This window comes from Microcaecilia unicolor, unplaced genomic scaffold, assembly GCF_901765095.1.
Source record: "Microcaecilia unicolor unplaced genomic scaffold, aMicUni1.1, whole genome shotgun sequence".
Classification (NCBI taxonomy): domain Eukaryota; kingdom Metazoa; phylum Chordata; class Amphibia; order Gymnophiona; family Siphonopidae; genus Microcaecilia; species Microcaecilia unicolor.
Genome location: NW_021963179.1, coordinates 118400 through 131309, shown reverse-complemented (window position 1 = coordinate 131309; position 12910 = coordinate 118400). Strand labels below are relative to the sequence as shown.

Genomic DNA, 12910 nt, shown 5'->3' with positions numbered 1-12910 from the left:
GGAGAAGGCTCGTTTGCGGGTATCACATCGTGTAATGTACATATAAGTACATAAGTACATAAGTAGTGCCATACTGGGAAAGACCAAAGGTCCATCCAGCCCAGCATCCTGTCACCGACAGTGGCCAATCCAGGTCAAGGGCACCTGGCACGCTCCCCAAACGTAAAAACATTCCAGACAAGTTATACCTAAAAATGCGGAATTGTCTTTTGGAGAGGGTGTAGTTAGTGACAGTCCTTGGGAGGACCTTAGCGTCCTTGGCGGTGTGTGGAGGATCAGCCTATTCTTCAGATACTCGGGGCCATTTCCTTTCAGGGCCTTGAAGATCAGACATAGAGTTTTAAATTTAACCCTGTATTATGTTGACATTGTAAGTAGTTGTATTGTTATTTGAATATTTTTTGTTGCTGTAATTGTCTATTGCTCATGTCTGAATTATTCTTACTGTACACCGCCTTGAGTGAATTCCTTCAAAAAGGTGGTAAGTAAATCCTAATAAATATATAAATGTGTATTTTGCAGCTTGCAAATTAGTTAGAAGAAAGGCGAGCTCTCCATTAGCAGCTCCTAATTCTGCACATTTCTCAAGGCACAGGGTATATGCCAGCCTAGATCAGAAAGGCCATATTTGACAGTATACAATCACCAAAGGAGTAATACTAACATTCGGAAGGCTTACTGAAATAATTCACGTGTACAAACATGACATGACATAAAAATAGCCCAGAAGTGCAGCTAATTGGATATGACAAAGGTAACATATGTAAGCAGAGCCTGGAAAGTCCCTTTCCACTTTTCCAGCAAAGTCTTGGTTTTCCCGGCTCAGAGCGCTTACCTTCCAATCAGAGAGACAGCAAGGGCAGTTCGCGGCAGACGCTGAGAAATGAGCAGCAGAAAAACAGCCTGTGCCAGTAAGACTGATATGGAGAGCGTCATCTTCTCTCCGCCTGAGAATGAAAAGCGTGAACATTGTCAGTAAAGTCCCGCCACAAGGCCAGCTGAGAAGATCGCCACACACCAGTTTCTCTCCCTCGAATGGCGCCACTTAAGAAAGTCCTGTTCCTGTGGGGTGGGTTGAGCTCTTTGATTCGGGGGGTCTACTTGTGAACTGTGTGCAGCCCTGGAACGTCAAGCCCAAATTTTAATCATCAGAAGCATCCAGGGCTCCGGCCAGAATAGGAGCCCAGGAGATGCTCCTGTCTGCTTAACTCACGCTCTGCAGTACTTGACTGAATATCGGCTTGGGCCGGAGTCGAGGAAGAGCTTAGGACTGCCTAAACGGTGGTCCTAATTTTTGTCACTTTGCTATGCAGGAGGTGCCACTGAATATGAGATATCAGCCAGCACCCACATAATTTCCAGGTTCTGGCCTGAAGTGTATCTATTTATTTATTTATTTATGGCATTTGTATCCCACATTATCCCACCTCTTTGCAGGCTCAATGTGGCTTACAATACATCATGGGTACTGGAAATAGAAGTGAATATACATTTGGTTTACAGAGGGTTTTGTGTTACATGGTGGTGAAATACATGATGGTGATAAAGCAAAAGACATTATAAGACAGTTCTGGAAGTTTTAAAGATTGTACAGTTACACATGTTGATCTTTGTGATATATCTTGTCGAAGAGATAGGTTTTCAGTAGTTTGCGGAAATTGGTCAATTCATAGACCGTTTTCAGGTTACGTGGCAGCGCGTTCCAGAGCTGCGTGCTCGTATAGGAAAAGGTAGATGCATGCATTGATTTGTATTTCAGACCCTTGCACTTGGGAGGATGAAGGAATGTGTGAGAGGATCTTTTTGCGTTCCTGGGTGGTAGATCTATCAGGTCTGACATGTAGGCTGGGGCGTTACCATGAATGATTCTATGGACTAGGGTGCAAAGTTTGAACGTGATACGTTCCTTTAGTGGGAGCCAATGTAGTTTTTCCCTCAGGGGTTTCGCGCTTTCGTATTTTGGTGTGCCGAATATTAGTCTGGCTGCCGTATTTTGGGCTGTCTGGAGTTTTTTAAGTATTTGCTCTTTACAGCCAGCGTAGAGTGAGTTACAATAGTTCAGATGACTGAGTACCAATGATTCTACCAGATTGCGGACGACAGTATCAATACCACCTTCTTCCTTCCCACCCCTAGAGTAGGGTTGCCGTATTTGCTCCCCCCAAAAAGAGGACATATACCCTGCCACACCCCTACCCTACCCCACCCCGGCACTGTCACATACCATCCCGCCCCTATCACACCCCCACCCCACCCCCCCCTGTCACACCCCCTAAGGGTGTCTTATCCTCCCCTCCCCTTACCTTACTGTACTGCCCTGGTGGTCTTTGGGACAGGGAAGTCTTGCTCTGGGCGTCGCTTCAAAATGGCTGCCGAAAGTGACCTTGCAAGACATAAGTACATAAGTACATAAGTAGTGCCATACTGGGAAAGACCAAAGGTCCATCTAGCCCAGCATCCTGTCACCGACAGTGGCCAATCCAGGTCAAGGGCACCTGGCACTTCTGCAGAAGTCTCGCGAGGCTGCTGACTGAACTCTCGGCGGACATTTTGAATCGGTACTGAGACCGGAGGCAGCAAGAGACAGTCTGCAGCCACTCCGGGCAGGAAAGGCGGGGCTATTTCCTGCCCCGACGAGGTCACTAGACCAGCAGGGCAGTACAGTATGGTAAGGGGAAGGAAGGATAGGACACCCCTAGGCCCCCCCCCCCCCCGCCCACCAGCCTGCCCGTTTGTCCGCAAATCCAGACAAACGGGCAAGCTGGCAAAACCCACCCGGTTGCCTGGCCGTGTCCTCAAAAAGAGGACATGTCCGGGTAAATCCGGACATATGGTAACTCTAACCAAAGGCAGGCTTGGGAAATTTGCATGGAAGCATGCAACAGGGCTAATTCATGAGCTCTGCTTGCAATACTTACTGTTCGCTGGCAAATAAAAGACCAGGTTGACCATAAAAGAGATGAGAACACATGGGATGATAATGTTGATGATGTAGAAGAGAGGTTTGCGTTTGATGATCAGATAGAATGTAATGTCCTGGTACTTGGTGCTCTCAAGGCACACGCTTTTGTCAACATTCTTTCGGGCAGGCTTGTGAATAATTTCCCATTCTCCATTTTCTGCAGAGAAATAAAAATGAAGTGAACAGAGGCACTGATGTTTCAAAACACAGGGAAAGAGCTTGCTCGATATTGCCATTGGCACCCACACAGCTGGCTCCCAAGGCAGTGAAAGTTAATTTAACTGGCCAGGGTAAACACGTAAATAGGACCGAAAATTAGTTCTATCTTTATGCGGTTCACCATAACTGATTAAATGCTGAATAGTGCACTTAACCTGTTATGGTTTGGATGGTTCTGTAAAACCAGAAACTCAATGCCAGAGCCTGGACATGGCCCGACATTGAGTTTCTGGGCATAATGCCCCCTCCCAATGCCCCCCCAGTCTATTCCCCCCCTCTCGATGCCTCCCCAATCCATTTCTCCCACCCCAAAAACCATCCCTTCCTTATACCCCCCCCCCCAATGCAAGCATCCCTACCTAATGCCCTCTTCTCCAAAGACCTGTCTCCCAATACCCCCTCTGAATATATCCCCTCTCCTGATGCCCCCCTGCCCTGAAGACCTTCCCTTACCAACATCCCCCTGAATACAAGTCCCTCTTCCCTATGCCCCCCACCCCAAACACCACTCCATCCACCGAAGCACCCCCCACTCTCCTATAGGCCTGACAGCCTATATTTAGTAATACCTGGTGTCTAGTACCTTCGGGGGAGGAGTAATTCTCAGTTGCTCCTGCCCCTTACTGATGCTGGAATCAAAATGGCACTGGTGCCCCCTAGCAGTGGTCTTATGGTACTACTGCTAGGGTCAAGCTGTCATATAAGGACATATATTGTAATAAGGTGTTCTGCATGCATTGACTTGCCTTGCATCTCATTACTTATTTTAACGTGCCTTACGATAATACAACGCATGTTCTCTAACACAGGTTAATGGCAAATAACACTTGTTAGGGCCATAACACATATTAATAAATATCTCCCTTAATGCAGAGGCCTAAAGTGTGATCCTATCCTATTTCTGGAATAAGCAGTATAAAATGTTTTGTACATTTTTGAGATCTTGCCGGGTATTTGTGACCTGGATTGGCCACTGTTGGAAACAGGATGCTGGGCTCGATGGACCTTTGGTTTTTTCCCAGTGTGGCAATACTTATGTACTTATGATCCACTGGAGCAAAGAACAGGTAAAATCTTGCAATCCACAGGATTGGGGGTGTATGTTGCGTGGGTAGCGAATGCCAAATCGATTCTACTGCTGGGGTAGCATGGGCGCTAAGTGGTAATTCCGACGTTGGCGTGCACTGTTTCTATTTTCTACATTGGGGAGTGGGGGCGGGGCGTTCCCCGCAGTGTGGCCACATTACCGCGCACTGCCTGATTTCCGGGAGAGCCCTTAGCACCAAGTAAATGGTAAAAGGGCTCAGGCAATAAATAGCCAGGCACTACTTTAATATTAGCACACGGTCATTTCCTGCCCCATTTCTTTAAAAAAGGCCTTTTTATCCACCGCAGTGAAAAATGGCCCAGTGCTCGCCAATTTCACGCGCCCACACTAGCGCAGGCCACCTTTTACCGCAGCTTAGTAAAAGGGTCCCTATATGTTGACTGGATTTTGTATTTTTGTTTTGATTATCTATTTTTTTTAAATATTATTGAATATTATATTGTAACTAGTAAAAAAGGCCCGTTTCTGTAGGCAAGGAAATGGGCCTTAGGCAGGCAATTCCCCCCCCCCCCATGCTACAGCCCCCTCGAACCCCCCCCTTCCGCGAACCTGTCGTTTCCCCCCCCCCCCCGTGCCAGCGAAAACTGCCGCCACCGCCGCCGTTGTTGTGCTACCTTCCCTTCCCGTAGGTTCTTCAATCATCTTCTTAGAAAGTTTAACTCAGTGCGCCTGACGTCAGACGCACGGAGTTAAACTTTCTAAGAAGATGATTGAAGAACCTACGGGAAGGGAAGGTAGCACAACAACGGCAGTGGCGGCAGTTTTCGGCGTTCCGGGGGGGGGATCGACAGGTTCGCGGGAGGGGGTGGGTTTCGAGGGGGCCATAGCGCGGGGGGGGGGGTGACAGCTGATTCCGAGGCAGTAGGAGGAGTAGGGAAACACGCTGGCGTGTTTCCCTACTCCTCCCCTTGCCTTGGAATCAGCTGTGTTGACGTCAGTGACGTCCGTGCGTGTCTGCCTGGCAGACCACTTGCAGCCAGGGAGCCACGGTCCCAAGCATAGAACGTTGGAGGTGAGAATTATTATATAGGATGTGCCTTATACACTCTGAAAAGGTCAATAAGGGCAAATTAAGCAGGAGAGCTACTGCCTGGTTAAATTGCTTCTGCAGGACTATTTGCCAAAATTCAGTGGTGCTGAACCAGACAGTGCTGCTGAATATCAGCGAGGACTGCTCAAACCAAAACCAACTATTTTGCGGGCGGTCCAGGGGAGGAGTATAATTACATGAGTTCCAAAGGCGGAGTCAGCACTTAACTACATGAGTTCCAGGGGCGGAGTCAGCACTTAACTACATGAGTTCCAGGAGCGGAGTCAGCACTTAACTACATGAGTTTCAGGGGCGGAGTCAGCACTTAACTACATGAGTTCCAGGAGCAGAGTCAGCACTTAACTACATGAGTTTCAGGGGCGGAGTCATCACAACTACAAAGGTTCCAGGGGTGGAGTCAGCACTTAACTACAAGAGTTCCAGGGGCGGAGTCAGCACTTAACTACATGAGTTCCAGGGGCGGAGTCAGCACTTAATTACATGAGTTCCAAAGGCGGAGTCAGCACTTAACTACATGAGTTCCAGGGGCGGAGTCAGCACTTAACTACATGAGTTCCAGGAGCGGAGTCAGCACTTAACTACATGAGTTTCAGGGGCGGAGTCATCACAACTACAAAGGTTCCAGGGGTGGAGTCAGCACTTAACTACAAGAGTTCCAGGGGCGGAGTCAGCATTTAACTACATGAGTTTCAGGGGCGGAGTCAGCATTTAACTACAAGAGTTCCAGGGGCGGAGTCAGCACTTAACTACATGAGTTCCAGGAGCGGAGTCAGCACTTAACTACATGAGTTCCAGGGGCGGAGTCAGCACTTAACTACATGAGTTCCAGGAGCGGAGTCAGCACTTAACTACAAGAGTTCCAGGGGCGGAGTCAGCATTTAACTACATGAGTTTCAGGGGCGGAGTCAGCATTTAACTATAAGAGTTCCAGGGGCGGAGTCAGCACTTAACTACATGAGTTCCAGGAGCGGAGTCAGCACTTAACTACATGAGTTCCAGGGGCGGAGTCAGCACTTAACTACATGAGTTTCAGGGGCGGAGTCATTACAACTACAAAAGTTCCAGGGGTGGAGTTAGCACTTAACTACAAGAGTTCCAGGGGCGGAGTCAGCATTTAACTACATGAGTTCCAGGGGCGGAGTCAGCACTTAACTACAAGAGTTCCAGGGGCAGAGTCATCACTTAACTACATGAGTTCCAGGGGCGGAAGAAAGCGAATAGAATGTTGGGTATTATTAGGAAAGGTATGGAAAACAGGTGTGAGGATGTTATAATGCCGTTGTATCGCTCCATGGTGCGACCGCACCTTGAGTATTGTGTTCAATTCTGGTCGCCGCATCTCAAGAAAGATATAGTAGAATTGGAAAAGGTGCAGCGAAGGGCGACTAAAATGATAGCGGGGATGAGACGACTTCCCTATGAAGAAAGACTAAGGAGGCTAGGGCTATACAGCTTGGAGAAGAGACGGCTGAGGGGAGACATGATAGAGGTATATAAAATAATGAGTGGAGTGGAACAGGTGGATGTGAAGCATCTGTTCATGCTTTCCAAAAATACTAGGACTAGGGGGCATGTGATGAAACTACAGTGTAGTAAATTTAAAACAAATCGGAGAAAGTTTTTCTTCACCCAACACGTAATTAAACTCTGGAATTCGTTGCCGGAGAATGTGGTGAAGGCGGTTAGCTTAGCAGAGTTTAAAAAGGGGTTGAATGGTTTCCTAAAGGACAAGTCCATAAACCGCTACTAAATGGACTTGGGGAAAAATCCACAATTCCAGGAATAACATGTATAGAATGTTTGTACGTTTGGGAAGCTCGCCAGGTGCCCTTGGCCTGGATTGGCCGCTGTCGTGGACAGGATGCTGGGCTCGATGGACCCTTGGTCTTTCCCAGTGTGGCATTACTTATGTACTTATGAGTCAGCACCTAACTACATGAGCTGACCAAACAAATCAGAGAGCATAAAACACAGTCCTATGGGGTTAACTGCTGAATATTGCTCTTAACTGGATAAGTGATAGGCGGCCTCATAGAACCGGATATTCAGTGCCGGTGTCTGGACATGGCCTGACATTGAACATCCAATCATAAAGCCAGTGGCAGCCAAACAAAAAACACTGACTGCACCCAGCTGTATTTACCCCATAGTTAAAAAAAAAAAAAAAGCCTTTTTTCAGCTGGTCCAGCATCAAACCCCTGGAATTGTGCTTTTTATTTTCCGTCATATAGACTGTAATTTCATTCTGTATTTCTCGTCTCTTATTTTTACCACTTTTTCATTATGCATTACTTTGGCAACACAAGCAGATTTTTTCATGCCAATAAAGCTTCCCGAATAGGAGACCATCATAAGCTGAAAGTCCCAGAGGAAAGGAAAAGAAACAGAAAGGACAGAGAGAGGAGTGAGGAAAAGGGAGTAGATATGTATCAGAAAAGCAGGGAAAGGAGATCAGGCAAGAAAGGGGGGGAGGCAGATCAAGCAGGAAGTAGGACGTACCAGTAAAGCCTGCAGGATCAATGATTATCCATTCCACAGGGTACTCTTTGCCCTCAGGTCCATCCGTCTTCAAATGAATTGCGATCTCCTTTGCATTATAATCCAGACAACTGGACTCACAGAACAACCACAAACCATAAGAGAAAATTTGTTATCTTCACAATAAAAAAAACACAAACCCCCATCTCACTTCCTATTTTCTTTTTCAACTCAGTGGATTGTTGGAAACAAATTATACCTAGGGGTTTGACAATGTCTGCCCATCTATCTGGGGCGTAAAGTAACTCTCCAGAATTGGATCAAATTTAGGCTGGGGGAAAATCCAGAGAAAAGACACCACATTCAAAAGCGGGCCAGATTGGACTGGGGAATCCAAAGAAATAAAGACCCTCAAAAAATGGCCCAATGCATTTTTTACAGGAGAGGCAGGCTGTAGTTGCTGCAGGCATAGAAAAAAGCGATCCAGTGAAATATAGCAGTCAGGTAAAGCTCCTTTCAAACTACCCCCTCCCTCCACCCACACATATATATCCACATGCAGAGAAGTTGGAAATCATTCTATGAATTATGGTCCACATGCTTTCCCCACCAGGCAACTCCCTTATCCTTTCTGGGATGATTCTTATAGCGATTGAGATGTATCTTTCATTTTCTTTGCTGTAGATTCTATTGTAGAACCTAATGACTGAACCATACAGCTCTCTTAACAGTTGCTATCTACACTGAAACCTAGTGACTGAACCATGTGGTTGGCAGCTTGGTGCTCTGTGTACTGCCTCATAGTTATGGAGAAGCACCGCAATATCTGTGGTCTTGGGACAGTGACAGCCTGTGGTTAAATTGACCAGTCCGTATATAAGTTTGTGTATACCCCACACCCTTATATAGCCCATGGGTTATATATGTAGGTATGAACGCTTTGCAGAAAGCAAGGTCTTGCAATGTCAGTTGAAGCGGGATTGGCTTTATAAGGCAACAATTCAGTTCTGCATAAGGCCCACCTTAACTATGCCGAAAAGGAAGGTCATATACGTCTGACTTTAAGTTAGAGTATGCAAAAGAAAATGAAAACAAAGAAGCCGGAGGAAGATTAGTCCCAAAAAATGAATCAGTGAAGCAGGACTTGTGAAAACGGTTGGTGAAATTGATTTGTTCAATTCTGGTTGCCGCATCTCAAGAAAAATATAGTAGAATTGGAAAAGGTGCAGCGAAGGGCGACTAAAATGATAGCGGGGATGGGACGACTTCCCTATGAAGAAAGACTAAGAAGGCTAGGGCTTTTCAGCTTGGAGAAGAGACGGCTGAGGGGAGACATGATAGAGGTATATAAAATAATGAGTGGAGTGGAACAGGTGGATGTGAAGCGTCTGTTCACGCTTTCCAAAAATACTAGGACTAGGGGGCATGCGATGAAACTACAGTGTAGTAAATTTAAAACAAATCGGAGAAAAGTTTTCTTCACCCAACGCATAATTAAACTCTGGAATTCGTTGTCGGAGAACGTGGTAAAGGCGGTTAGCTTGGCAGAGTTTAAAAAGGGGTTAGACGGTTTCCTAAAGAACAAGTCCATAGACCGCTACTGAATGGATTTGGGAAAAATTCACAATTCCGGGAATGACATGTATGGCATTTTTGTACGTTTGGGAAGCTCGCCAGGTGCCCTTGGCCTGGATAGGCCGCTGTCGTGGACAGGATGCTGGGCTCGATGGACCCTTGGACTTTTCCCAGAGTGGCATTACTTATGCTGTCTTTTTGCTATTGGTTAAATAAAATCATAAACAGTTTATTACTGAATTCGCATCTCACAGTTTATTGTCTGGGAATATAAATATTTGTATTACCCACACCTTTTGTATGCACCACGCCTACCCTGTACTAAATGTAAAATCATGTATATAACCCATGGGTTATGTACACAAAAATATGGTACTATATTTTCCAGCTAATTTGAGGATTTCTGAGTGTGTCATAGGGGTCATAAGTACATAAGTAATGCCATACTGGGAAAAGACCAAGGGTCCATCGAGCCCAGCATCCTGTCCACGACAGCGGCCAATCCAGGCCAAGGGCACCTGGCGAGCTTCCCAAACGTACAAACATTCTATACAATCAAGCCATTGTGACATCACTAATGAGGTTGGCTCTTATTGGTGGAATGAGCCACTATGACATCACAATAGGTTAAATCACTGCTCTATGTAATAAAAGTGAGCCAAGTAGAGGACATAAGTACATAAGTAATGCCACACTGGGAAAAGACCAAGGGTCCATCGAGCCCAGCATCCTGTCCACGACAGCGGCCAATCCAGGCCAAGGGCACCTGGCGAGCTTCCCAAACGTACAAACATTCTATACAATCAAGCCATTGTGACATCACTAATGAGGTTGACTCTTATTGGTGGAATGAGCCACTATGACATCACAATAGGTTAAATCACTGCTCTATGTAATAAAAGTGAGCCAAGTAGAGGACATAAGTACATAAGTAATGCCACACTGGGAAAAGGCCAAGGGTCCATCGAGCCCAGCATCCTGTCCACGACAGCGGCCAATCCAGGCCAAGGGCACCTGGCAAATACTGGGAAAAGGGTCCTTTTACTAAGGTGTGCTGAAAAATGGCCTGCGATAGTGTAGGTGCTCATTTTGGGCGCGTTCAGATCCATTTTTCAGCTCATCTGCAAAAAAAATGGCTTTTTAAAAAACTTTTGATGAAAGTGGATGTGCGGCAAAATCAAAATTGGCACATGTCCATTTTGGGTCTGCGACCTTACCACCAGCCATTGACCTAGCAGTAAAGTCTCACGTGGTAACCGGGCGGTGATGACCTGCGCGTGTAGCGGATGTGCACCAGAAAATAACAATTATTTTTCAGATGCGCGTATTGGATGCACGCCGAAAATGAAATTATCACATGAGCCATGCGATAGCTTGGCGGTAACTCCATTTTGGTGGCGTTGGCCACATGTAGACGCTTAGATGGCTTAGTAAAAGGGTTCCTTAGTGGTTATCAGTGTTTCTATGCCACAGGTGCTGTTGCTTTGTTCATTTTCAGGTGGAATCAAATATGTAAATTTGTGTCACTTAACTTTCAGCAGAGAAGAAACCCAAAATCTGAGTTCAGGTTACTAGACAAACCCAGGGAAGAGCAAAAGAGCTCTGAGGGAAGTGCTGTTTTCCCAGTGTTCCTCAAATAAACACCTATTTTTAATTGTATTAGTGTTCATTTCATAAAACCTAAAATCACAAGGACTAAATTATATCTTTAGTCCACCACAGCCACTGAGTCACCAAAGTCAGAAAGTTTTCAAATCTCCAAAATGGTGACTCCAGGGGAAAATGAATCATGGTCCATATGGGGGTCTCCAAGAGCAAAGGACTCATGGGGGGAGATGCACAAAACTTACCGGGCTAGCAACATGCTTTTTTTAACCAGTTCCAGCTGGTTCAGCGAACTTGGTATTCAGCGGGCAATGCACAAGGGAGCTCAGCGGGAGTTTTGCCGTTCGCAGTGGCAGCCAATGAAAATCGCATGCTGATCAGCATTCAAATGTGCATTCCACGTGATGCACAGCTGTTTACGAGCAGTGCACAGGACGGCCTGTGGGGGAAATTTTACAGGAGGTCTGGACTGGAGCAGCCGTAGCAGGCTTCATGTAGGCGGTGGGATAGCATGTCTTGGGAGCCACCTTCGACTAACTTCGTGCTGGATAAATGCTTATAAATTAAAAATCACCCCCTTTCCCTCTGGCCCCAGCTGTGGCGGCTTTGCATCAAAAAAGTTTGAAAAAAAAAATCTACCCATGGCTTTTATACCCACAGCTTGTATGCATGCATGAAAGCCGTGGGTAGCACACGCTGTTCTGCATATGCGCAGCTTACCGATTGGCTCCCCACCCCCACCCCCACCGAGCTGCTCGGTGTTTTTGTAAACAGCTCATTTGCATGTGATTCCCCTTGGGAATCGCTTGTTATTTTCAACTCTGTGTCTTTTACTGGAGATTTCAACTAAGACGGATGTTTCCGGGGACTTTCATGCATCTGCCCCTCAGTTCCAAGAAGCACTGACCATGCAGGTCTTCATCTGCCGACAAATACCATGTTACTAAGAGCTCAATCTTCAGCCGGCAGTGATCAGCGTTTTGCTGACTCCCCCCTCCCACCTGGGCAGCAGTCCCCCCTGCCCCACCTGAGCCCAAAGAGGGTGGACCTGAAAACTCAACTCTTCCCTGCTCTTCTTGGCCCCCTCTGGTGCTCTTCCCCCCACCCTCAATCAAACCAAAAGAAACACCTGAGCTGCTGGGGATCCAGATGTCCCGCCAGCCAAAGATCTCCTGGCAGCAAGAACCCTTACACCCAGCGCAGCTGGCGGTAGTGTTCCGGAACCACTGACACGGCCTGCCTCTGGGCGCAAACTGAGTACGTGCAAGGGACACTGCTGGCCGGACAGGGTGTACGTGTTCTTTCTGCCAGGAGGAGATCCTCAGCTGGCAGGGGTTGTGGATCCCTGCCAACCACACCTACGGAGCACTGATTTCGGGTGGTCCTGACCCCAAAGTGGATGGGCCTCCAAAGCCCACCACAAACCCAGTGTACCCACATGTAGGTGCCCCCCTTCACCCATAAGAGCTATGGTAGTGGTGTACAGTTGTGGGGAGTGGGTTTGGGGGGGGGATTTGGGGGGCTCAGCACCCAAGGAAAGGGAGCTATGTACCTGGGAGCAATTAATGAAGTCCACTGCAGTGCCCCCTAGGTGCCCGGTTGGTGTCCTGGCATGTGAGGGGGACCAGTGCACTACAAATGCTGGCTCCTCCCACGACCAAATGGCTTGGATTTGGCCGGTTTTGAGATGGCCGGCCTCGGTTTCCATTATTGGCGAAAACCGAGGCCAGCCATCTCTAAGTCCAGCCATCTCAACATTTAGGTCGACCATCTATAAGGCTGACCTAAATGAGGAGATTTGTTCGATAATACGGTTGGCTCCGCCCCTTCCCGGGGCCATCCCCGGAGATAGGTGTCCCCGTTCGATTATGCCCCTCAATGTCACCCCCAGAGGTTGTGAAGCCTGAATCAG

The 12910-nt window shown here is 47.2% G+C and overlaps 1 protein-coding gene across 1 annotated transcript in view; it reads right to left on the bottom strand.

Annotated features, from left to right (window-relative positions):
* The window catches only part of LOC115459049 (acetylcholine receptor subunit delta-like), a 42091-nt gene that overhangs the window by 15372 nt on the left and 13809 nt on the right, over positions 1–12910 (bottom strand). The window contains exons 6-8 of the mRNA XM_030188914.1: positions 7840–7949; positions 2919–3119; positions 836–947 (exon numbers count right to left, since the gene is read on the bottom strand). Coding sequence (XP_030044774.1) covers positions 836–947; positions 2919–3119; positions 7840–7949 — 423 coding nt within the window. The remainder of the gene's footprint in view (positions 1–835; positions 948–2918; positions 3120–7839; positions 7950–12910) is intronic.